Here is a 27,087-nt window from a genome sequence, read left to right as displayed (position 1 = left end):
CTGAGGAACTTGCTCATCAAAGGATGGAAACAGGCATAGGGAGGCAATTTGCTTATTCAACAAATGCAGAATCAGCAGTGGAGTGAAGGTGTCTGATATGGCTTGTTCTTCATCTATGCAATGAAGGACGTGAATGACAGCACTACAGAGCAGGAAAGTATTTTCCATGTTACTGAAAGCCCTACCTTCCTATGATATGTTCCATATCATAGTATGATTTTGTTCCTCCTGAAAATGTTTATCACCAAATGAAAGAACATGCTTGGGAAAGACAATTATCTTATTACACTGTCCAACCCAAATGACTATTCTAAGTTTAGAGCTTTAAGTTGCAGTAGAATAGCATAGATTTCATTTCACAAAGAAGCACCTGTAATCCTTGTAAAATCAGTTTTTCCTCAACATAAAGGACAAATGGATCCTTTCATCCATGATGCAGTTTGCCTTTTGCTTCGCAAAAATAAATTTGTTTAAGACAGAAGCATCTGTTCCTTTTTAAAATATCATCAAGGGGTGTAGTTAACAATTAGAAGAAGAGTGATGCAGAAAACATCCATGTCATCTTAATTGTATCAGATATTGGCAACTGCAAAGAAAATTACCTTCCCAGAAGACTGTTCATCTCTCCCTCCCTCTTAGTTTTTCACTGATTTAAAGACTTTTTTGGAAAAAATGTTATCGTTTGTGGCAGGCTCTATAAATAGCATTTAATTCCACAGCTGCTGGGAACACAGGCATTTCCAGTATTTTCCACTGTTTCTGCTGCTAGCTTTCCAGCAGCTGGAATATCCCTGTCTGTTATTTTCTGTTACTAGGCTCTAGAATAACTGAAGCTTGTCACAGTCTTTTCTGAATTTATGAGGTAGACCATATACCTTTTTTTTCAGTCTTGGAGCCCCGCTATCTGACCTAAACCAGGTAAATCTCAGGGTCTTGTGAAGTGACCGCCCTCAAATTTATTTCAGCTGCTTGTTTGAGCTTACCCTCCTCCTTCCTCAATTATTTGTCTCAGATGCTGCTCACGGATTTCCCAAACAGCAAAATGAATTTTCATGGGCAGTGCAGAAAGAAAACCAATATAACAAGAATGTAGCTTAAGTAGGCCACAACTTTTGAATGAAACACACCTGGGAACTCTCCAGGGGTAACTTATTTATTGCAGATTGTTTCCTGACTGCTTCTTTGCTCAAGCAGTTAAACATGCTAATGTCTTGGTTATTTCTGTTTGGAGGGGACCTAGTAATAAAAATGAAATTACTGAGTTGAAGCAGTTTTATCAAACAGACTTAAATAGACACAAATGCTTTTGACGGGTTATCTCTTTCCTTGTTCAAACTGAGAGACTGCTTTTTTACAACCTAGGAGTAGAAGTTTTAGTGTAAAAAAATATTTTCCAATCAGTATTAAGTGGTAGCTGTATTTAATAAATCAGTCACTGATTTTGACCATTACATTGTCATATTATAATGCTGATACATACATATTATAGCCTTTGTATTTAGGTAGGATCTTGCACTAATTTGTTGAACTATAGTTATGGTGTGGTTTTGAATCATACTACTATTTCTCTGAAGTCTTGTCTCTACTTCTCAGAATGATAAATGTCCATAAGGATAGAAAGAAAAAAGGTAGATCCAAAAAAATTCCCTCTCCATAGATCAGTTAAATGATGGGATGACTGAAATGTGCAAAAACTATGGCATTTAATAGTGTCATTTTTCATGCTGCTTTGGTTCCATGTTAGTCTGTTTCTACAGACTTTTACTATACCTGCAATGCACTGAAGTCACCCCTAGGCATGAAAGAAGTATGGAAATAGGTACTGGTATAATGATTTATAAAGTATGTGTCTTTTAGTAAGTGAAAGTGCACTTCTGTACTGTTAATTTTGAAGAAGCAGTGGATGTTTCAGCAGGAGAAAAGATAAGGCCTTTAGTTCTGAGAAAGTCCAGTGCCATTTCATATACACTACGGCTGGCCAGAACTATTTGAAGCCAGTAGAGGCACATGAATGTATATCATGAGGGCAGAACAAAACATGTAAATTGGAATTTGACAGCTCATTAAACAGAGCTGACAGTGTGTCAGTAGATACTTTCATCTAAATGAATTCTTTCAAAATTAAGTCATTTTGAATTTGGACAGATGTATTTTTTTTAGTTGCAAAACTAGGTTCCTGAGAACTTAGCTTGGACTGGAGTTTACAGTGGTGAGTGCTTGCAGCTCCTCCTGCTTGGGAGAACAAATTGGCCACCAGAGTTAAGAACAGAACTCTCCCTGCAGTGTGTGAGGCGGGAGACACCTTAACTGTAATTCACCGCGGCCTCAGTGTAGGCCAGCGTAAAACAATGAAGGATGCCAAAGACAGGAATATATCTTTCATCTTGTCATAACCAAATAAGTCACACATGTTGTGCAATTCAGAATTCCATGATTTGGTCGTTGTTTTTTTGTCCAGTCCCATGTTCTGTATGAAAAGCATGCAGAATGTTGACTTTCCTATATTTTTTGTGTGCCTGCTCAATTTTCTGAAGACTTGGCTACGTGACACGCACGAATAAATCACGTGTGCTAAATCTGAAGCCTCATGCATGAGGGAGAACCACTTCCTTGTACTTGGTAAAAGAAAGTTGTGGTGATGGTTTTTCCTCCGTGCACAAATGGTTGCAGACATTGTAAACCAAGTGAGAGCTCTTAATTCCTGCTCCTTTTTGTAAATGGCCTCTACTGTCAAAGAAAACACCTTAAACAGAACTTTATGAGGTGCTTTGGGTGGAGCTTGCTTGGTTGGTCTGGTTTAATTCTACTTTCTGTAAACCTTTTCTTTTAATATAGTGGTTGGAATCTAGGTCTGAGCCTTCCCAAGTGATTATCTTAAAAGTTCAGGTTACTGTAAGGTCTGTAAATTCATGTTTGGTTTTCCATCGCTCTGAAAAAAACCTTAAGTTTTGAGGCAAAAAGCCAACATTCTAATTTATACTGAAAACCATGCATCACAGTTGCGTGATTTAGTGTACCATAGGAGGCTGGCTGCAGCAAGTAACTAAACTGAAACTGTCTAAAAACTATTTCAGAATAAGACTGTAAAATAATAAATACCTGTAAACAATAGGTTAACTAATGATAAAATTAAGGGTCCAATCCTGAACAACTCCAGTAGGCAGGCCTTAAAGGAAGTGACAGACTGTCAGAATCTCTCAGAAAGAAGCCCTAAACGATAATATAAAATTAAATATGTAAAATTACTCTCAGTTTTTTGAAATTAGGTATTAGGAGTGGAGGAATTAGAGCTTATGCTTATTAAATTTTTCATATGGCCTTGATAAAACAGTTTAACACGTCTGGGGGTTTTTCGGTGGGTTTTAAAGCCCTTTACATTCCTCTGAAATTCTTGGTTTAGTTGAGGAACAATTAAGTGTCATAAGAGAAATTCCATTTTGTGAGTGTTTCAAACCTAGAAAGTGGTGACATCTGGTGACGGGAGGGAATCTTATGGAATTTCAATCCCCATATAACAAACAGATGCATAGTATTTTTAACACAGAATTTGCTATTTAAGGTTAGGAAAGCACATATAGAACCCCATGACTTTGTATAAGTTCAGTCATGGCACACTAAAAATTATCCTTGTAAGTGCATCTGAGACCACAATCGTTATCATTTATCTTCATGTACAGTGCACACAATTTTCAAATGGCTGCACTTTATTTACCTACTTTTTAGTAGTTTTCCATTATAACATTTTTCTGGATGTATGAGATATCAGACACATTCCCGCATGCATATAGTTCATAGCTGTATGTTTACCCAATTTTTTGAACAAATTCTGCCTATCTGTGTAACTTGCTTTTGCTGAGTAAAAAATGGTTGTTAATAAATACATAAACTCAAGACATATGATTGACTTGTAGAAATATGTTCAAAACAATGATGAAAGTGTATTTTTTGAAGTAGGTACTATTCTACCATAATGAACATTTTATTTTTATACAAAATTTGAAGATCATAAAGAATAAGAAAATCTAGAGTAAAACTGTGAAGAATAACATTGGAAACAATTGGTCTTGCCCATTTATACACTTCCTTTTTCATGTTCTGTGCATGCATTTTGTAGTAGGATGGAAAAGTATTTGAACTGGAAATACCTGTAATTATACATACTGACTTGAAATTTAAGCAAAGAAAAACGCTAGTTCATATCAGTATTTCAGTTCTTCAGAATGTATTACGATCCTACTGTTTCTATAGGTGCTTGATCTAAAATTTAAATTGCATATCAAATTGCATGGACCTCCTGTGGACTGTTTTATGGCATCTCTGTTTATTGATTTATATTATTGATTTTTTTCAGTACAATTCTGAAAATAATAAGAAAAATAGGTGAGTTGAGCAGATTTACCAAAAGTGTACGCCATATACATTTATTCATAAAATGCGCTTGTGCAAACGTCTTACCACCTGCTGGTGGCAGCAGACAGGGTAAGATCCATCATTCTCAAGGTACACTTATGAAGCAAACTATACCTTAAGATCCTGTTTGGGCTAGTACAATTATTTCTGGCTCTGGAAAATTAAAATATAAATCCCTGGTCACATTTCTAGGAGAATCCTCTGTGCTTGAAAGCATACAGAGAAGTCTTGGAACATGATGCTACGTGTACCTTTTATATCAGGAGAAAAAAATAATAAACCCAAATGAACAACCATAACTGTCTGTACAGTATCATAGTACAAACTGAGTGTAGCCTGGTCATAATGGAGCAGACAACAAAGACAATGCTTTCTGAGTTGTTGGGGTCCAAGAATCTGAACTAGAAACATCCAAACCTGTCTGTTCCTAAGTACAAGTAGCTTTTGTAGCTGGAGACTGCCATCCTTCTCTTCCATGCCAGCGCACAGATGACTGTCAAGTTGCAGTCTACTGTGCAGGTGGTCTAGTTCTGTGATATGTGTTCTAGTGCATGTTGGTCAGGACTCATTGTGAAAGATCAGCTTTGAGATGGTCTTTTTGGAGTATTGTAAGGTGATCTCTGCACCATCATTATCTGTGGAGTCTCACCAAAAAACCTCTGTGTTTAGGTGAGTTTTTGGTCCATTACAATAGAACCACTCACACAAGAGTCAAAATCATCAGGAAAGGCAGGAAGAAACTGCACAATAGAAAGGAAGGGGATAAAGAGAGGTGGGTGTTGGCCTCTTCTCCCAGGCGAATAATGACAGGACCAGAGGAAATGGTCTGACGTTGCGGCAGGGGAGGTTTAGATTAGATATTAGGAAGAATTACTTTACTGAAAGAGTGGTCAGGCACTGGAACAGCCTGCCCAGGGAGGTGGTTGAGTCACCATCCCTAGAGGTATTTAAGAAACGTCTAGATGTGGCACTTCAGGGCATGCTGTAGTGGCAGAGATTGTAGGTTGTTTGGTTGGACTCAATGATCTTAAGGGTCCTTTCCAACCATGAAGATTCTGTGATTCTGTGAAAGCAACTTTACTCATTATCTTGGGTGATGGTGTCAATCAACTAATAAGACAGCATGACTGGATATCTATTTTTAGGTGACCAGTACCTTTTCAACATGAAAAGGCAGGATTTTATCTAAGTAGTGACTAAGAGAAAGAGTTTGCAAAATAGTTACTGAAGCCATTGTTCATCCTTGTAGTACAGGAAGTCTCTTATTTGAGTGTGTATTAAAATTTAATCCCCAAAATGAAGAAAACATTTTACAGTGCACTATTACTGTGATAACTGAATGTCTGAAACAAATGAATGTGCATGTCTGATAATGTATTATTGATATTAGCTTGTACCAGGAACCAAAGCAATAGTGCAGAACCATTCAGTATAACTTAGAACATAAAAACAATTTCTGGTCCAAAGAGCTTAGTCTATTTCTGTAAATCCCCAAATTGAGACAAAAAGCAATACCTGTGGTGTTCTTCTAGATAAGGCCTGAAAATATTATTTTTAACAGCTAATTTATTTATAGTTAAGCATTACATGACAATGAGAATTTGCAGGGTCAGCTAGCCACAGTGTGTTGTGTCTCATGTAATACAGAATACCGATTTCCAAAATTGATCACGCTCTCTGGTCTCAGCAGCGGCAATGTTAATCATTCCAAAAAGTAGAAGTTTCTTCAAAAATCTTTATTTATTATAATAAAATTATTAAAATTTAGTGTAACAAAGCTTGTTTCAGAAGTTGCAGCATGTCTTATGGCTATTTTGATGTATTTTATCACTAGGATTTGGGCTGGCTGGGGCAGCTTAAATGCCTGAATTTGCATTGTTGGGTCCGAAATACTAATATTGTGTCCTGAAGAATTCTTCAGGTAGACTATTTTTTCTTTCTTTTAATAATAATTATTATTATTATTATTACAACTTTTGTACTGAGAGACTGAACATCCAGTATTGCACTACCTATAACATATCTGATACTGCCTTAATTTAAGGAAGTAGCCCAAATGATGACCTTGAACGACTGCTACAGAAAGATATAAGACTTGCATTGTAGTTAGAGGTTGACTCTGACTGACATGCTTTGTACAGGACATATGAGAGGATAGGAAATAATAGAACTTGAAAATGAGCTAAAATAACTTTGCCCAGTTCTTCTTGTCTGATGTATTATGAGGTCATATTGCTTGATACAAGTAACTAATGTCTCATAATTAGTTTTGTTAATGTCTCATAATTAATAATGTTAAGACTTCTCCTAAGTTATTAGCATGTATTTATTACAAAACCGGAGTGTGTTAAATATAGGGTTGGGTTTTTTAGTTTGTTAGTTTGTTCTTTTTTTTTTCCTTTTCCCATCCATTCTTTTTGAGGATAATTGCAGTTAATGCTGGACTAGAACTATTGCATATATTTTTAGATAAACTTGGTGCTTGTATAAAGATGCACAGTTGGTACCTCTTGGGATGTGAACTCTCTCTCTCTGAAACAGAACTCTGCTTTGCTTCCAGTTTTAATCCACTAATTATAGGAGCATAATACTGTACAGTTTCCAAAGTTTATGAAATTCCTGGACTTGACAATATAGGTGCAAATTGTTGATATGATGAGTATACTGGATTTATGCCCAAAGCTTTTATTCTTATAGATTATCATACTTGTGGCTTAATATATATATTAAAATTAATTTAGATAAGGGACTTGGAATTTATTGAAGCGGCTGAAGACACTGAATAAACTAAGGCCTTTAGAGAGGTGAGTTCAGGACTGTTTGCTGTTTGAAATTTCCAGTTATACTTTCTTTAAAAGGAAGCTGTTTGCAGGTTAAGGTCTTTTTCAAGTTGTTCCTGAAAGGAATACCTGAAAGAGGTCCTACTTGGATCTTCCAGGTCCTCCTTTAGAGGACCCCATGCAAAAACCATGGCAAGTAGAATGGCTGAAGCACCCTCTTAGGTATTTAAGGTGGTTGGGCAAATGAGTGAGACCCTGAGAGGAACTGTGGTCTACCACTTTAAAGACAAAGAGCACATCGGAATTACAATGACTGCTTCTATTGACAAGAGATTGGGGTTCTTTTGAAGAATGAAGAGACCTAGGTTGTGAAAAACAGCAAAATTTAAAGTTTCTCGATAGCATGGTTTTAAAGTGGTATTTTATGACCCTCATCCTCCTAAGTCACCTTTTTTTCAAGGCTGAGAGTCTCAGCCTGCTCAGTTTTCATTTGAACACAGGCAATTACACATTCCTGTTTGTCCTTCAAATTGCCTTTTTGGAACCCTTTTCCAGCTCCACTGTATTCTGTTTGTAGTAAGGGGGCCAGAATTGCACATAACATGCAGGATGTGTACCATGGATTTATATAGTGATGTAATGATATCTTTTTCTGCTTTATTTCCTATTCCTTTGCTAAATGTTCCTAAAGTTTTATTTTATTTTTGACTGCCATTAAGTATTAAGCCAATGGCTTTTATGGAACTTTGATAGTTTTCCTTCCAAGACATTGCTTTTGAGTAGCAACCTTCATCTTGGAGCCCATTCTATATGTGCAATTAGGACTGGTTTTTTTCCTCATACACATAACTTGATATTTGCCTACAGTGAGTTTAATCTGATATTTTATTACTCAGTTTTTCAGTATTGTAACGTCCTGCATTTACTCAGAATTTAAATTTGTCCCAAGTATTTCAATACTTTCTGCAGACTTTTTCAGTTGATTGTTCACCCACTTTTCAGGTCATTTATCAGTTTATTGAGAAGCGCAATACCTAGCAAAGGCTTCTGTGAAACTCTGCTTGTGGTCTCTGTCTCCATTTGGTCTCCATCCCACTGTCCATTTATTGCTGCTGTTTCCAGCCTTTTACTCAATTATTTGGCCATCCAAGGACCTTCCTCCTTATCCTGTGGCTATATAGATTCTTTTAGCTTTTGGCATTGGATCTCATCAAAAGCATTTTGTGATCTGTTTGGAAAACTCCAATAGTGTGGCTTTTCAAAAGCAGTGGAGGCTCTTCCTCCAAAAAAATGGTACTTCTTCAGGTGTTGCCTCATTCTGCTGCAGTTTCTACTAATTTTCATGGTGTATACATCAGGTGGAAAGCTCCCTCAGAATCTTTCTGTAAAAACTGGTATCCTAAGAACCAAAGAAATTTCACGTGAAAGGTCATGCACACCACAATCAGCAGTTTGGCTATTCCACCCTTGGCTCTTCGCAGATTGCCTGGGTATGTAATGCCTAGACCTTGTAGTCTATAAGTTTGTTTCATAGTCTCTCCTGCTGTCCCATCAATTTCAGACAGATCCTAAATCCTCCAATAAAATTTCCACTTGCCCTGATTTGCCACAATAATTTCCAATTTCTAGATAAACACTCACCTACATTTTCCTTCACCTTGTATTAGAAAGTGAAACAGCAGATAGAAAAAGAGTACGTTGGGTCATCGCAGTGTCTTGAATCCTGATTTATAGACATAATCAGGAACTCAGACATCCATGATGGGATTTCCGTGGTTAATCATTGGTGGTCTGGCTTTGCTACTATTAAAGCCTTGGGGGTAGACTTGTTAATGGACTTTAAGTCAGTCACGTTAAAAATTTTAATCATGATTCACATTAACGTTCAGGCTTAATATTGACATTACTATGCAGGCCTCTTTGGTCTGTATCCTGCAGGAATTCAGGCATCATCATATTCCCTATCAGATACACTTTCTAAGAGTCATGTCAAAGAGGAGGCCTAGCGATGCTAAATGCAATTTTTTTCCCTTCCTGCCCAATTTGTTCAGATTTTTTAGGTGTAAAAGTAGGATAATTTTAAAGAAGGTATTTTGAAATGTGTTCGCAGGGAACAATACGAAGAGAAAAAACTAAATTGGCTCTCTTAGCATTCAGTTCTTGTATTTCTTAAATCACAGAGGAAATCTGCAATAGAATCAGTGTAGCATGGAATGTGTTAATGTGATATTAAATTCAAGTTGCCCTATACGTACTGATGTGAGGTATTTCAGGTTTTTTGTGTACTGACACAGTTTATCTTCGCAGTAGATACAGTAGATTGTATTTTCAAGGAAAGATGTAATGAGCCTTATAACTTGGCAGAGAATTCCTGAGACTATTGAAATGGAAAAGAAAAGGAATATAACTTGGCTGTGTGAGATATTCATTTTGACTGTATCTATTTGAGAAGATTCAGTATCAATGAGCCCATTAAATCTGATGTTAAAATTTACATCATTAGATTTCAAAGTCAACAACCAGACATAATTATTTAATAATGGAGTTTCTCTGGTTTTTTTGGGCCATTTTGGAGAATTAAATCAATTGTTTACTTGACAGACAGGTGGCTGTATAGTGCTTATGGCTGATTTTAACAATATGTGACAGTAAGAAAAATTGGAGCTCATTAGCATTCACTCAACCCAGTGTCTGCACCACTGATCAGTGCTTGGACTACTGTATGGCTTAAAATGCTTAATGAATCTTTGTTTGACAGGAACCAACTGCTGTTGGAGGAAAACATGGATGATCTGATAGCTGGCAGAGTGAATATGGCCTGCACTTTATAAACAAGGAAAATGTGAATAATTGGGGAGCAGAATGAGTGAGAGAAGTCTTTCAAGGCTTGTGGTGATTGATGAACTATATTACGGTTGACACACACACTCTATGTTTTGCATAAAAGCGTTAGCATCTGATTGAGCGGAAAACCAGGGGAAAGCAAGATTGCCTATGTGATTAGTGGAAGGTAATCAGCCATCTGTTAGGCATAATGCATTTACTAAAGATGAAGAAAGCAAGCATATGTGTGCATGTGCTTACATAGGATCTCTCACCTTTTATACAAGTATCCAGGAAAATACAGAACTGCAGATAAAGAACAGACACAAGGCAAAAAAATACTCTCAATTAATGTGTTCTTTTCTCCCACCAGAAAGAGTACAAGCTTGTAGCTATGTTGTGTAGTTTGTAAATGTGTCCTTTCAGAAGACTGAAAAAGTAGCTTAAGAAGTGACAGAAACAAATAATTTGAGGTGCTTTTTTTATAAAAATAATGGCATCATAACACTCTGATTTTCATGCTGAAAATAAGGCAAAGCCCTGAAAATGAGAGATGAACTTTTTATTGATTAGACATTTGAAAATGTATTTTCAGCTGTTCACCTGCAAATTTAAAATCATCTAGTTTATATACCTATTCCAGGTACAGAAAGGATTTGATTTAGAAGAGAGCTAGATTCTGAAGTAGCATTGCATGCCCACCTAAAACTGTCATTGGTGCTACCAGGATTTTGTTTATAAAGAATTTAGTGGTGGTAGAGGTCCTGCTTAGAAGGAAATGAATCACTCTTTACCTCTTTTCAAAAATTATTTTTGCATAGCAGGTATAAAGAGCAACTCTAAAAAGTGTATTCAGTTTTAGTATGTGTTCTAACACATTATAGTGGTTTACAGTTCACTATCTCTACCTCTCACAAAATCTGGAAAAACAAAATACTCCAGAAGTATAACAAGCTCTAAGGCCAGCATTTAAAATCAGTCACTTAAAGTATCAAACACCACAATACATGACCTCAAAGTATTGTTTAACTTGAACATCCATTCATACCTTTTTTTTTAGCAAAAGTTTTAATCCACTAGATGACAGCTTGGTATGTGGAATATTGTTCTTAAATACACTTTTTCAAATTTCAAATTAAAATTGGTTTTCATGAAATTTATCATATGTCACTATGGTATGTTATGCAAATACTGGAACTGCGGAAGAAGGACTTGCATGCCCCATCTTGCTGTTTCCACCTTCCATGTTTCAGTATAAAAGTAAATCCTAAATATTGGAGGGTAAAAGGGTATAGCTAGAGGACAATGGATGCAAGTGTCTATATGAGAATGGGGTGGAGAGCCGCTAATTTAGTCATCTTCAGTAGCTGGTGTCTTAACAGAACTTTATGAATGCAGTCCTCTGCAAGATTGCTGGCCTAGTTAAAATCTGGAAGCCTAACTGGCCTGTGGTCAGTGGTCCAAAAATCAGAACCTATTTCTAATAAAGAGTATTTTGGCAAGTTTTGTAACTCCTAAATTGCTTCAAGTAGATATGTCTGTGAGGTTTGCTGTTGTTGCTGGGCCTTGTTGTTTGCGATTTAGTATTTCAACATTAGAAATTTGGGAAAACACCTCTGTGGCAGGGATTTTCTGATTTTCCTTTCATATCCAATGCATGAGGGCGACTGAAGCGTGCTCTCTCAGTGCCTTGCCAGTGCATTTCATAGGTCAGTGCAGGCGTGACAGGGGAATTATGTTGCTTAGCCACAGTTGCGGAGGTGCTGGGGGAGGGATAGCGGGGTGGAGCTTACTCTTTCCCCAGCGATTTTAGGAGCACTTTTGTGAACGCGTCAGTTTTCTCGGATAGCGCAGGAGAACCTTTCAGTTTTCCTTTCTCGCAGTGTAGTTGGATGACGATGCCTTTTTATTCTGCCAAGAAACAATTTAATGAATCTGTGTCCTAGAGTTCGGATTCAGTCATTTCTAGCTGCAACAGTTTCTCCTTTCAAGCATTTGCGGGCTTTTTAAAGCTTTCCCAGACCTTGCTAATTAGTACCCACAGTATGTTTTATTACCTTTGTAGGATTTTTTTTTTAAGAACATGAAAAGAATGATCTATTTTAAGGTTTCTCCGCATATTCTTACTTGAAGTGTTGCAACTTGTTGTGATCTGTCGGTAAGAAAAGGATTCAAAGGACTTTAAGAGCAACTAGGATTAAGGAGGCATTAGCTGTAATGCTGGAGAGCCAGTATATAGAGTCAAGCACATCGTAACAGAAAACAGGTCAGCAGGTTCCTAATAGTTGCTAATTGCAAACTCAGTGTATCAAAGCTAGAGCTGTGCTCTGCATGCAGCATGGGCTAGCTTTTGTTTGCTTCTGCAGGAGCATGTTTTAATTTCTGTTTGCTAATTGCTTTAATGTCCTTACTAGAGCTGAGTCATGTTAAAAAACTCTTTCAGACTGACATTTTTTTATTATTTTTTTTTTTCTTTTGGCGGTAAAACTACTAAGTAAGTGCTGCACTTCCTGTGTTTCTGTATCATTTAGTGATTTGGGACCAACTTTTTGCTGGTAGGCATGTTTAATTTGTTAGCGATAAACATGCAGAAATAAGGACCACATGCACTTTTCATTTTCAGGAGGAAATAATGTAAAGGATATGCTTGAAGTAATAAGATAGTTTTGGCTGTTAGAACAGTTGATTTATATGCTTTAAAACTGTGGCCATGAGCAGCAGTGTCTAAGACAAAAATGTTTTCAAATTGAGTGATTTGTCTAACTATTTTGAGTATGTATGGCAACAGAGGTTAAGTTGAAAAATGTGCAGTGAAAAGAGATGGACTTGAAAAATATTCAGCATCCTAAAATGTTAATTTCATACTCTCTTGCTGCAGAGCTTTTTATTTAACATCATTTAATTCTGAAGTCTTCAAAAATTAAACTAAAAGAGTTGGAAATTGTAAAGCAGGCACTGACAATTATTCCCTTTCATTGATTGCACTGATAGAAAATAGTGTCAAATTAACACTTACTAGCTTAATATCAGTTCTAAATATTGTTTTGTGGGGGCGATAGATGTGCAAAAGATAATTTACTAAGTAGTGGCAGGACAGGAAATAAAATCAAATTAACATCAAGTGTAAATTTTTTGTCCTTCCCAGCTATGAGAAGTAGACTGGTATTTGGATACTTCTTTGGTACTCTTACTGCCTGCAGGTGTAGTCTCTGGATGTTGAGAGTCCACTTGAAATATTTTGGAATATAACTCAGTAGTCACAATAGTAGTTAATAGTGAAAGGCACTGGTTCTTTTCTGCAATCGTATAGCTATTATGCTAAAAGCTAAAATTCAGTCTTTATAGAAAAGAAAGTCACAGTCAAACTGTAAAAACTTGGAATGTTGCCCAAATTAATAGCTGCGTAACTGATTTATTTGCTGTCTTAGCACTATGGAAAAGGAACACAATCAAAAGTTATTAAAATGTAGCTGAAATATTTCTAATATGCACTGGTTAAAACAAAGAAAAAACAGCTTTAAAAGGACCTAATCTTCCTAATTCTCTTCATGTAGACTTACTGAATATACCTTAGGGTTGCAAAGTATTGAAGAAACAGGTAAGACCTGGTATAAAGTTTAGTGTTATATATCAAAGGCAGGCATGTGTCAAATTTGAGTCTCCGAAATTAGGTAAAAAATACATCTCCTACTGAATGAAAGTTTTCATACTACTTTAGGTACTTATCTCCAAACCAGGTTCATGCTCTTAAGTAGAGTATTTTTCTTGGGCATAGGGTTTACGGCAGCCTTCTGTATTACATATAGCTAGAGGGTATAGAGAAAGAGGTACAAAGTAAAATATTTTATGCATTTACTTTTTCCAGTGAACATTGTTAAGTGTGTATTGATGACAGCTTTTGGGCTTTAATAAAGTCACTCTTTTAGAAAGATGTTTTAATTTTAGGTACATATTTTGACATTTGGATTTCTTATCTATAAGTTTTGATAGAATTTTTGCTTATTGCAACATTTCTTAATCTCACAAAACCACAGGAATTTAAACTTCAAAACTAAAATCTGCCTACAATAGATCAACTAAGTGTCCCCAATAATTGCTTCAAATTTGCCTTCAAAATTTTTGTTGTACATAATCAATAATTGAGTGGGCAGTTGGGAAATTTGAATAAAACTTGAGATATTTTGTGTTTAGTCATAAATTTCATGCCAAGGAATATGTTCTAATTTGTGCTAGTTTACAAATACCAGTCCTACATTAACTCATGGAGTTCTGTAAAGTTCTACTAGCTTTGTCAATGCTGTTTATTTGTATTGCAGTTGTAGAAAATCAGAACATATTTATCATCAATGAAAATTGTTATTTCCAAGGTGATTGTTTACAATGAGAGAAATGCAGTATTTGTTATTTTTCTTATAGAACTTGTTTGTTTAAATCAACAAATTTAAGTTGAAAAATCTATTTAGTCTTGAACTTAGTATAAATTTGCAGGGTGAAGAACTTATTTAGAAGTATGACACCTCTCAGACATTGCCATTTACTCCTTGTCTTGCAAACATTTTTGTTGCAAAATTTGGTCTCATAACAGCAGTCTCTTTTCTTTTTATTTTTGCAGGTATTTTGGAAAGAATTATGGTTTAGACTTTCCCATGTTAGCCATGGATGTAGCACTTTCTCCCATGAGAACACAAGAACTGGATCCCATGCCAACTGATGCATCTCCCATGCTTATAAACATGACTCCTACAGTGGAACGAGATGGGGAAGAGGATGTTATGAAGGAGCTTGATTCTGGCCAACAGTATGAAAAGCCTCCTCCTCTACACACTGGGGCTGATTGGAAGATTGTTCTCCACTTGCCAGAAATTGAGACCTGGCTTCGGATGACATCTGAAAGAGTCAGGGACCTGACCTATTCTGTCCAGCAAGACTCGGATAGCAAGCATGTGGATGTGCATCTAGTACAGCTGAAGGTAGGATGAATTTTATATTGCAAACTTTTCAGCAAAGTTGGTTCACTCATCTCTGCTACGTAAAGTAAACAAAAGGGCTTTTCGTAACTGCTGTAGCATGTCTGACAGTCTGTGTTAAAAAGCGAATAAATCCTTTTCAGGGAGATAGAAGAAACCATATCATTCTCAGATTTTTTGCAACATTATTTATTCATCACTTAATTCAACAGTCATAAGCATATTAATGAACATGTTCACAATCCAAGAGCCATTGAAACAACACTAACAGTAACCTAACCGGACATCTCAGAAATGCTCAGAAATATTCCCATTGATTTTAATGGGCTTCAGTGCCTACAACTCCTAAATTAGTGTCCTGATAAGCATGGCTGTTCATTTGAAAACTAAACAAGTTTCAGAGGCAGTAGGATAGAAAGGTTGTCTAATGTCTGGCCTTTCAGACATGTAAAGGTTATGTTGAATGTTGAACTCAGGTGGGACTACATACAAAATGTTAAATGTGTAGAATTTTTTTTCAGATCTGAGTGTTGATATGAAATATGAAGTCATAATATTCAAACAGTCACAGTCAGTAAATCAACCTTTTTTTTTTTTTCCCCCAACAAGAAAATGCATTCGCAAGACTGGACTTTGTCCCCCAAAAATCTGTGTTTTGTGTAAACTAAAAGAGCAACAAGCTCCCTTCCACCCCCGACAACTGAACACAAGTATCTTTAAACAATTATCTCTGTCTTCATCCCAGATTTAAATTTCAGTGTTGAATCTTTAAAGATATTGAGGAAATTCAAGGTGAAATTCAGATAAATTGTGTCTGGCCCTATACGTGTATGGGTTGGTTTGCTACAGCAGAGGAAGCATGCTTTTGAAGGCAGCAAACAACCTCCAAAAATAGCAGGCAAATGTTATCTCTTCAGACTGAGCTGTCTTCAGAGTTGCATTCTGAGGCCTGTTTATGTGACATAGTCTTCCTTCATACTCAGCGCGATGGTATTTTGTTTGTGTTTATTTTAGGACTGGAGCTGTAGGCTGTCTTAAAATACAACTCTGTGTACTAGTGCTAACCATAGGGCAATTGTACTGCAATCAGTCCTAACCAAATAGACAGCTGATCTTGAGTTTTTTATGGTCCTGCCATCTTTCTGAAAAACTGGGGGTAGACATTGCCAGCTTTTGATGAGAGAAAGGACTATGTCCACAATGTGCAATAGGTTTTTAGCAAATACACCTAAAAGGTATTTCTAGACAGACATAACAGATCTTGCAGGACTAGGTGACAGTTCTGATTTGGAATTGATTGTGGCCATATTAGTGCAGTGCGGAGCTGAAACTCAAGGGCTATGGAGCTTGTGGATGATATTCACACACAGCTTGGGACACACGCAGAACTGATTTTTCCTTGCTTACAAAAGGAGAATATTTTGTACATATAACTCACCCTCACAAATGAGTTTTATTCCCATATGGAGGTCAGTGAATGAAATAGCATTCCTCACAGTTTTCTCCTTTTTAGAGTTTATTTGTGAAGTTGCAACAGCTAACGGGAGTTCGTAAAATACTTTCCTAATGGTTTTTTCCATGTAAGCAAATGCTATAGCACCTAGGGATTGTTTGGGACTAGGAAGAGATCTGGTTAATGCAACTGTAAAAAAGGATAAAAGAATAACATGAAGGAATCTCAATTATCTGCAATTATCTGGCCTGTCAGCCTAGGGGTGCCTGTCACGGGGGCTGTCAAATATTCTATGTACAGACGCTGGACTCATGAGGAAGGGCTCTTTTTCTGTGTGTTTATACATGTATATATCTGTGTGCGTGCATGATAATAACTTGTATTTGAAGATCTTTTTAAAATATTTGATATATTTTTAATTTTTCACAAAGTAACATAAAAAGAAAAAGCTTTGAAAAAGATCTGTAGTAGCAGTAGTAAAAAATGCAGCAAAATCTTAACAAACACATTAGGAATACAAAATTTCTGTAACCTGCTTATCTTTAAACCTGTATACAGACAAAAAAGAAATAAGAATGTTATTCTTATTTCTTGTGTTGTGGAAGTGTGTAAGCGTTTCCACAAGTGTTGTGGAAATGCTTTTATTTTAGACTTTGGACGCATCTTAAATTGTTTATCCTTGTATAGTCTTGTATTACATAACAATGAAAATCAGCTAAGCAAAAAACCCCAAAACAAACAAAAAACCACCAACCCCAAAACGATAACCTCATACAGATACTCTTTTTTTTATTTGCTCTGTGCTCTGATAGTTCTCCTTGAGGGGCTTCTTCCAACTGATCTGGGTCCTTCTGGAATTGTTGTGCCCAGAGTTGACACAGGGCTCAATGTTTTTCACTATTGCCAGAAGACTGGAAAAAGTATTTCCCATGTCTTTCAAACAATACAAAGCAGTTTAGAATCTTCTTTTTTTCCACAACAGCAGAAGATGGTTGATTCACATTCAGCTTGTGATTCACCGTAACTCCCAAACTACTTTGCTGCACGATGGGTTCTTCACCTTTCTCTTATCCATTTTGTCTGTGAAATTTTACATGCAAGATTTTGCATTTGCCCATTATTGGACTTTTTTTAATCTCCTGTTTCTCAAATGTTTCCGTTGCTTTTTCAATTCCAAATCTGTCTTCTGGTATTTTTCAAGTATCTCCCCCAAGCACACATATTGTCCTCATCCGGAAATTTAAGAAGCCTTCCTTCTGCTCCCTTGTCCAGTCATAAAGACAAAAATGAATAATACAGACTCATGATAAAAGTCTATAATGTAATAGTTTCTGAATATAACTTTTAAACTGCAAATGTAGCAGTAAGGCAAATAATTTTTCATTTTCTCATTGTTTGTTTTCCTTAGCCAGGAGAGGTCCGAATCCATTCTCAGGCAGCTTTCTATTCGTTTTGGATACTTAAAGTTGATTTCCTTCCTCTGGCTGTCTCAGTTGGTTCCTGGTAATAGGGCTGATTTGAGGATCTAGGCCATAGCAGACTTTTTGTGTTATTCCTTGGAAAAATTACTCAGCAAACAGATCATCTCTTTCTGTTGTGAATATTTGCTCTGTATTCCTGTTGCAGATCTGTCTGTGCTTCTGCTCTTTGTGTAATCAAGAGCATTGTTTCTTGTATTGTGGCTTGTTCCCTGGGGATTTTGGTGTTTGCTGGCAGTCTCTTTTCATGCTATATGACTTAGGGCTCTACTAGCCACCACTGATCCTTTGAAAATACTTGTTTCTCTCACTTTTGCAATGCCCTTTCTCAGAACTAGCCACGCAGCATGAGTGGGAGGCTTGTCTTATGTTGTCCCTTGGGAAATTTCCTGGAAAGCTCAGCTTCACATGAGTGCTTCAGTGAGCGGGATGCATGAATCATAACTCTCCGGGGTCCAGAATGCCTTATATTAGCCATTTATCTGGTCATCACTCTTAACTCAAGCTGTGCTAAAATACATTTACATCTCTCTCACACATTCAGTGTAGCTGTTACCAATTGCAAATATTTGTAAAGAGATGAAAAAAATTATGTTTTTACTACAAGCAAATCAAAAAGTGCTGTGTCTGTCCTTGTATTGTGTTAACCTGCTGAGGTGCTTTCATGATCCATTTAGCTTTTTTAGTCTGAATAAAATATGCTTGCTTTTACAGCAGATTCTTTCTTGGAATCCCCCTGAGGTCCAGCTTGGATTCAACTCCCATTCTTCTGCTTTACTTTATATCCTTTAACCCTCGCAGGGAAGGGTCTAGCGTTCCAACTCATTGATTATTGCTTTCTGTCTTCTTGAAAAAAAATGTCCTTTTGGACGATCTAATATGATCTTCTGTATTTGAAAGGTCTGTTAAGTTCTAACTTATTGTGGAGTAAAGCACTCTGCCACCATTTTATGACTTAAATTTCTGAATCATATATTGTATATTGACATAGAAAAAAACACATTTTATGCCATGATAACATCTTTGGATCTTTACAGACCACTGATATTTTCTCTCTTTCCCAAGTACAGAGACTTCAGTCATCTTTTTCCAGGATACCTGGGTCAGCCTCAAACATCTCTTGACTGTATCTTTCATCTTTCCTCCTGACTCCTACAACAAGATTTTAATGAACTTTGGATAGAGGTCAAATATTATGTAACTATTATCCTTTCACTGTCTGTTTCCACTTTTAGTTGGGCCAAAGACTTTTTAGTTGCATTTCTCCTTGTATTTAAATCCTGGATAAGAGAAGAGTGTAAGGAATTATCAAAGCAAGATATTAAAGAGTGTTAGTTTCTAATGTATCTCCAGTTAGATACAGGTTATGCCTTTTCATGCTATTAGAAGCATTTTGAAAAAAAAATGTAAAACCAGGGAACGGTAGGTGTCTTTCTGCGTCATCCCCTCCTCTTGAATTCAGTAGGCTTTTATTGAACAAATAATATTAAATATTGCTGGTCTTATTGAACAAATACTGAAGGCCAGACCAAAGGACTTTTCTGAGTAGTTTTCAGCTTATTTTTTTCCTGTATCAGTTCCTTTAGAGAGCAAAAATCAATCTTTTTTTTTAACGGACGTTAAAATAAGTCACTCACAATGTCGCTGAGTCTGGAAGATAGCTTCAGTAAGTTCAACGTCTTGTAATTTGGAACTCAGAACTGTCTTTATCATAATCTGTAAAAGGACTTATTTAATGCTAGCAGTATTGCTGAAGTACCTCATCTACCACACGTCTTTCTGTAACATTAGAAACAGGGCTATTCTTTCTTCTCACCTTTGGTTTGATGACTCTCAATGGCTCTATTATTCTGAGGCTTGTGACAACATAGATTGCTTCTGCAGCTGTACAGCTTTTCAGCCATGCTGTCTAAACCACCTTTAACTAAGTGCACAGATCAAGTTTTTCTAGAGTTTGAATCTCTACGCTATACAGACAACTGTGTATTGTAGACAAATTGGAGAAGAATTAAGCCTCATCATGTTACCATAACATAATTTTTTATAAATTATCCCAGATTATGTTAGTGGCAGTCTTTACAGAAGGATGGATAGATGAAGCTCCTAATGGAAATTCTGTGTGGAGTGCTTTACCTCGACAGAAGTTTGCACAAGAGATAACCATTATACTCAACAGGCGAAAATAAAACCTTAATTGGAGAGGCTGACTGCAACTTGGTTCAGCTGTTTTGCCTGCAGGCAAGAAATGATCCTGATACTTGAAGGAAAGGGTTGCTATGCAAATTTATAAGAGTTGTTATTCAAAAGGAAGTGAAGGGAAATAATGACTCTTAAATTCACAGAGATATTTCTGAGAAGACTTCTGGGCATGTTTAAGAGTTATGCTTCATGAAAAAAATTTTGCTGACAAATAGTTTTCTACCTTCTGTATGTATGTCTGTAGTGTAAGTGTCTATAAAAGTAGACATTTGGTTATAAACTATGACCTATATTTCAATGGAGACAATTTAAAGACATACTATTGCATTTAGGTCTGAGGATCAACAAATTGTTGCACATAAATTTGTGGAAATGTTGTTATTTGCAGAGAGTCTCAGGTCTAGCAAATACGCTGAGAGTCAGTAATATGGCAATCATTTGATTTTGGCCATCTTATACTAAGAAATCACCTTAAGTTGCATATGAAATAAAATTAGTATAAATATCATTGAAATGCAATTCAGTTACCAAAAACGAACGTTTAAGGGTTACGTGTGCAATAAGATATCTCTACTCCGAAATGTGATTTTCACTTTTTGAGAACTATTTTAGATTGTGTATAGCTAGAGCACAGAATGCACGCACCGAAAGCTCCTAAAATGAAAGTGGACTCTAACTACAGGGAATATGTAACTTCTTTCATACTGAACTAGTTAACACGTCCTAAATTTGTAGGACTGTGCATCTCAAAGGCACTCTCTTAGACTAATGGCACTTTCATTCTCCTTAATCCTGTTAAAGCTGTAAACTTCTCTGAGAAAATTAATCTGAAAAGTTTAAATTTTGGAAGAACTCAAATGTTTCAGTTGCTAAGGGGGAGGGGAAATATTGTCCATGCTGTCAACAAGCATAAGCAAAAGCAAATTTACTGAAGAATTTTTTAAAGAGCATTTTCTTGAAATAGTTGAGGCTTTGGTATACACTGCAGATTTGAAGCAATTAAAAAATTATTCAGAATCTTCAAACTCTTTATTAACTTCAAATGTAAAAGAGAAAATGCTAGCTGCAGCTGTATTGCAGACTCCCAGTTCTGAGTATCAGGATTTCTTTACTGCAAATTTGGTAAGAAAACTTTTCGTCTTGGTTCTCTATGTAACGTGGGAAATTTGCGTGTTAGATTAATTATTTCAAGGAAAATACATAAAAAATTGCTTTGCTCTTATCCTTTTTTTTTTTTTTTCAAATCCAACCCAAAATCTCATCTGATGACAGGTCATATGTTTGTGAAGCATGTGAACACCAAGCAAACAGTAATTTGACTATAAACATATCATGTATTACACTGCTTTTTATGCATAGCGATTCCAAAGATTTGAAAGTCTTTGTAGATTACAATCTAAGTAACTGCAGATGTGATGGTTTTTTGTTGTTGTTTTTTAGCCAGATGGCTTAATACAACATAGGCAGAAATATGCTACCCAACTGGCTGCAAATCAAAATCAAGTTTGCATATGGAAGTATGGTAAAAGACTAGATAATAAATACATTTATCTATATGAAACATTACCAGTGGAATATATTTATATAAACATGTAAAATATGTTTATATTACACTGGTATTGGTGAAATGCTTTTTTTGAAGGGGAAGGGTTAGGGTTACGAGCACATTCTAGCTAAGCCTCTAAATTTATTGCACACTCATCCTAACAACCTCAGTAGGAAAACTGTAAATGCCTTAATTCACCTAGTATTTAACCAATGTATAATAGAATTTATTTGGATCAAACCAGATTTGTTGTGGATATTTTTTTAAACTGTTTGTAGTATCTGGCGTATTTCTTACCTTCAGACTATTTTTCAGACCAAATATGCACTCCAAAATGCAATCCAAAATGTCACGCACTCATAAGTAACTCTACCGGAGCAGATGATACCTAATAATATATATCTATAATGCTTTAATGATAGCTTGATACATCTATATACTGGCAGAAGATATCTGCTATATGTATTAGTTCCATGTTTTGCAAACAAAAAATTTCATACACAATTTAAAAGAAGCAATTAGCTGGTTAAGCAGTTGAATTCTTATTTAATTTGCCTCTGAACAGCTTGGTGGAATCACAGCATTCAGTCAGTGGAGTATAAATGCTGGTAAATAGAGATTAACCGTTCTGAAGGTGGGTTTTACAGAGGCTGCCCTTTACTTACAGCCCAGGCTCGAACATCAAACAGGTGGGTTTATTACCTTTTGTTATTTTATGAGTAGTTGAGTGTGCCTACATTTTTTTTAATTTTTAAATTTTCCTCTGTGCCTTGGGCATATTCCTCTGTTTTGGAGAAAAGCCAGAATGAAAAACATGGAGCACCAGAAACAAATCTGTGTTTCTCAAACTATTTAGTCAAACAATCATATTGCTTAAAGGCCTTCCAACTTGTATGGCGTTTCTACAGTCTAGCTCAGCTTGATGTTTTTAAGAAAAAAGACGTGACTTGTTTACCACATCTTAATGTGCTTTACTACAATAACACCACACCTATAAAAGTCCTCTTGGTTTTGTAGCTTTTAGGCGAAATTCTCTTCTGCCTGTGGGGAGCAAACCCTCTTTTTCCACATCCCTCAAAAATTGTCCTAATCCCTTGGCTATACGTTATCAAACATAAACAGAGACTAATGCTCTATTCTATATTGAGTGCAAACCTGGAGGCGTTAGGCATGCTGTTTGCTCGCCTGCTGGCTCAGTGCCTTCAAGGATGAAAATGATCAAGTAAATGTAAATTTTCTGGGTGCTAATTAGGTTTAGAAATTAGGTGCAAAGTTGCTCAGACTTGCCAGGACTGGTGGTATTCTGAGCTCAGAAATGCAAAATTTTAGGCAGCTGGATAATTTTAATGTAATGAGCAACAGAGCTGTACCTGTGGTATTTGGATATCTACGGGCTAAATGGCAAATGAACAAGATGATTTGGGACTGCATTGTTGCCTGCCTTCTGTCCTAATGTTTATTCTGCTCTGATCACTGAAGTCTGTTAACACATTCCTAAGGCCCAGTCTTAAATTCCTAATGGAAAAACCACCAACTTTTCTGATTGCTTATAACATTTCTTAATAAACACATGAACGCATTGGATTACTGCTAGTTATATATTATTGTTAGTGCTGAAACCATTTTTGGTGTTACAAATATTTTATACTGAGTATCTGTTAAGCCTGTGTAGGCTCTTACATGTTTTTAACTTCAAGTACCTGAGTGTTGCTAGTGAATATATTTTATTAATATTCAAACGATCTCTTTTTCTACAGTAACTTTATAAAAACAATAAACACCAACATTTGTAATCTAATTTTAAATTATGGAATTATGATCTAGTGTAGTTGTAGATAATACTGCAATTTTGAAATGAAATTTTATATCCTTAACATTTAGCTAATGCACATGATAATTATTATTTTAAAAGCAAAAAATGGCAAGTTAACACAATACTTTTTAAAAATTAGGTGGATTTAAACTGTGCCATTCAGCCTAACAGAAAAAAACCTTTCCCCCTCTCCTGCTGGTATTGTTCAGTCCGTGTAGATATGATGAAGTTAAACTGATTTTCTTTCTCCCATTAGAATTTAGTAAACAAGTCTATTGATACAGCCCATATTTATGCAAACCCATTGTCCTCTAATTGTCTGCTTGGGTGCCATAGGAGACACGGTATGAACACAGAAAGAGTGTACATACTTTACTGGAGATTGCCTTCTAAGTAAAGCTGGTCATTATTTGAGGGATCAAATAAAGATGGAAGGCTGCTGGTTAGAATATAATAAGAGGAGGAAAGAATTGTGAGCTAATAAAAGGAAGAAAAAAATGGAGAAACAATAAGAAATTCCTATTTGTTGTGACATCATTTGTGAGCAGAAAAGTGAGAACTTGGTTAGTCTGCTGCTATCCATGTATCAAGGGAATGAAAGTAGCTAAGAGCTGGAAAGGACTTAACTGGTAACCCCAGTGATAATGGAGGATCTGACTTGCATAATTCATCAGGATAAATGAATAAATAATAAATGTTGCAGACAGTGTGCTGGACCCTTTTTAAGCTTGGACTTTCTTTCTAGAAGAGCAGGGAAAGAATACCAAGAAAAATGATTGGAATTACAGCTTTTGTGACAAAGGGACTTGAATGTTCCTTGGAGTGGTAGAAGACACCAGCACTGGCATGCCTTCTGGGCTTGGGCAAAAGAGATTTTTTAAAAAAGAATAATAAAAAAAAAGGCATAGATTATCTAATTGACTTATCCGGGGTCCATATGCACGGCCTTTGGAAAGGAATTGTGAAAAATGTGTGGAGCATCTAAGGCCTGCCCTTAGTGCAAGGGTACAATCTGAACAGCTCCTTAAATCAGCTTTGAGTTTCTTCAAAGGAAACCAGTAAGGATACACTGAGCAAAAACACTGCAACTTGTGACTCCCTCCAAGGGAGTGCTCTTCTTGCAAGGGTAGAGATGCATTCATTAATTTTCTGAGCAGTGTGTTTGGACATGGAAGCGTGATGTGTAATTCAGGGTGGTGTACATATAAAGGTAGAGTAGCATCTGCAATGCTATGGAGGTCTTAAGGTTGTCCTAAAATAGACATTTGGATTATTCAGCAGTCAGGAGAAGAAAGGTAACCATTTGCCTGTGAAAAACGAATTGGAGCTCTAATATGAGGACAAAAGTGGGTGTCTTACCACTCTCAGTTACTTTATCCAGTTCTAAAAATCTCTACAAAATCTCACTCTCATTTGGATGTGTACACTTTTGAAATATATACTTATTCCAGAATTTCTGCTTTGGACCTCAGCAATACACGATTGCATATAAGTGCACTTTGACCAAATATAACGATTATTTCTCCCTCTTCTCACTTCACATTGCTCCTATATTAAAATATGCTAATACAGGCTTTAGAAAATGAGCTAATGTACTCTACCAATGGTCTCTGGAGAAATATTAAAGTAAATATCAAATTCCAGCACAGATGTTACCTATTACAGTCTTCTCTAGTCTGTATCCTAATCTGACTCAAACACAAATGTTTACTGGATATAATGATGTAATGATATAAATACTTTTCAGTATGATGAAAAAATGTTGTATGTTAAGTCATCATGCAAATTAATTAATCAAAACATTTGCTGGGGGAATGTATTTTGTTGTTTAGTATCGGTATATGTGATGATAATAACACGTATTGATGTCCAGACTTGCTGGAAAACAAAATTAATACTATTTCAATGGTATGAGTAAGATTTAGTAATGACAACATTTTAAGCTGAGGGTCATTGACACTGTATGAGTATTATATTTGAAAGGAAGGATGCCAATGGGAATTTTTATTATGGTAGCTGTGACTTGGTTGAAAGAATTTATTTTATAAATATGTATGTATATATGTAAATATATATGAAAGTATATATAAACAAAAGCATACACACAAAAAGCAGTCCCATATAAACCCTCCTGGTGATTTTTTTTTCTTGAGGATTTGTTTGAGTCTGTATGTAGTTTAGAAGGTAGGATATTATTATATTTTATAGTAGACACCTAGTTCTGTTCTGCATTGTGAACTATTATGTTTACAGATATTTTCTTGCTTTGCATATTTTAGTAGGCTTTGTGGATATATTTCTTAGTAGTTATTATACTGGCAGGGTTTGTTGCTTTTTTCAATTTATAATTACATGTCACTTATAATAGATATCTAAAAGCTGTAATATGGCATAAGGGAGCAGTCAAAGAACAGGCACAGAAAATTGCACAAAATATAAGGAATTTTTTAGTTTGCTTCATTATTGTTAAAATTGCCTGATGGGATTTTATTATGAGAGAGTTGACAGAAGAAATTTCAGGTTATAGGATGATTGCTGTCTGAATGCCAGAAATGCAACATGAATATTCCAGTAACATAACACGCATCTTAGTAGGAACAAGTTCCACAATTTTGTGATTTTTAAATATTCTTGGATATTTACCTCTTGAATTCTATGAATTCTTCCTCAGAATTAAATCCTTTTCTGTTTGGTTAACCATTAAAAAGCCTTCTGTGAACTGATGTGGTTCCTTCATAAATCAATTAAAATCTCATAACTAACAAGCAAGTAAGCACAGCAAAAGGATGTTGTATATTTTCCTGTGGAGAAGGCAATGACATGTCTGTATAGCTATGGTTATACTTTTAATTGAACTGTTGCCCTGTGCATAGTACCCATCCTGTGACTGAGGTGCATAAGATGTCTTCTGGAGGACTGAGATGAAGTTCATTTGGCCTTGCCTGAACGTGATCTGTCTTCGTGGGGCAGTCTGGGAACCGTGCTGGACCCTGAGCTTTTCTTAAGGATTACTCTGGATCTTGGCCTCATTGTTTTCATCTAACAAATATAGCCAGGTGGCAATTCTGGGCAGGACCCTAGGTTCAGGCTAATGTCTGACTGACATTGTAAGGGTAGTGATGTCATCTTCTTCAGAAGAGGTTATAAATACACACTAGATAATTCTTTTTTTTTTTTTTCTTGGATTGTCTTATGCTTCCTTGAGTTGTGTGTAAAGAAGCATTAGCAGTATTACATACGTACATCCAAAAGATTTTATCTGAAGATTTTAATGTGTTCCGTGTAACTGTCTCAAGTGGCATTGTGCAGAATCAGAGACGGATGAATGAGCTTTCTCTGTGAACAGGAGCTGTACCATTTACAATGGACTGTGCAGAAACACAGAGGAAAAGGAGAATTAATACCTGCCAGTTCCCTCTGTAAAAGCTTTATGAATGCTCTCTCCTCTTTCTCCCCGTAAACGATTCCCTGGAGGAAGAGAGTAGCTTTTGTGGAGTCAGTTATGATTCTAGGCCTTGCATTTCAAAAGATGGAGCACCTCTGTTTTGGAAATGTTTCTGTTTCTTTTTGGAAAACACACATAATTTAGAAGGCATAAAGCAGCACTGCATTAGCCAT

The 27,087-nt window shown here is 36.1% G+C and overlaps 1 protein-coding gene across 4 annotated transcripts in view; it reads left to right on the top strand.

The window, feature by feature from the left end:
• The window catches only part of AKAP6 (A-kinase anchoring protein 6), a 292,205-nt gene that overhangs the window by 40,462 nt on the left and 224,656 nt on the right, over positions 1-27,087 (top strand). For 3 of the 4 annotated variants that reach the window (XM_063332211.1, XM_063332212.1, XM_063332209.1), the window contains exon 2: positions 14,626-14,983. In XM_063332211.1, the coding sequence (XP_063188281.1) occupies positions 14,660-14,983 (324 nt within the window). In that variant the 5' untranslated portion in view covers positions 14,626-14,659. Of the gene's footprint in view, positions 1-6,323; positions 6,332-14,625; positions 14,984-27,087 lie in introns of those variants that run through there. The other variant, XM_063332210.1, reaches the window with a different exon arrangement.

Source organism: Chroicocephalus ridibundus, chromosome 4, assembly GCF_963924245.1.
Source record: "Chroicocephalus ridibundus chromosome 4, bChrRid1.1, whole genome shotgun sequence".
NCBI classification, from domain to species: domain Eukaryota; kingdom Metazoa; phylum Chordata; class Aves; order Charadriiformes; family Laridae; genus Chroicocephalus; species Chroicocephalus ridibundus.
Note: the sequence above shows the minus strand (reverse complement) of the source record. Positions and strands in the feature narration are given on the sequence as shown.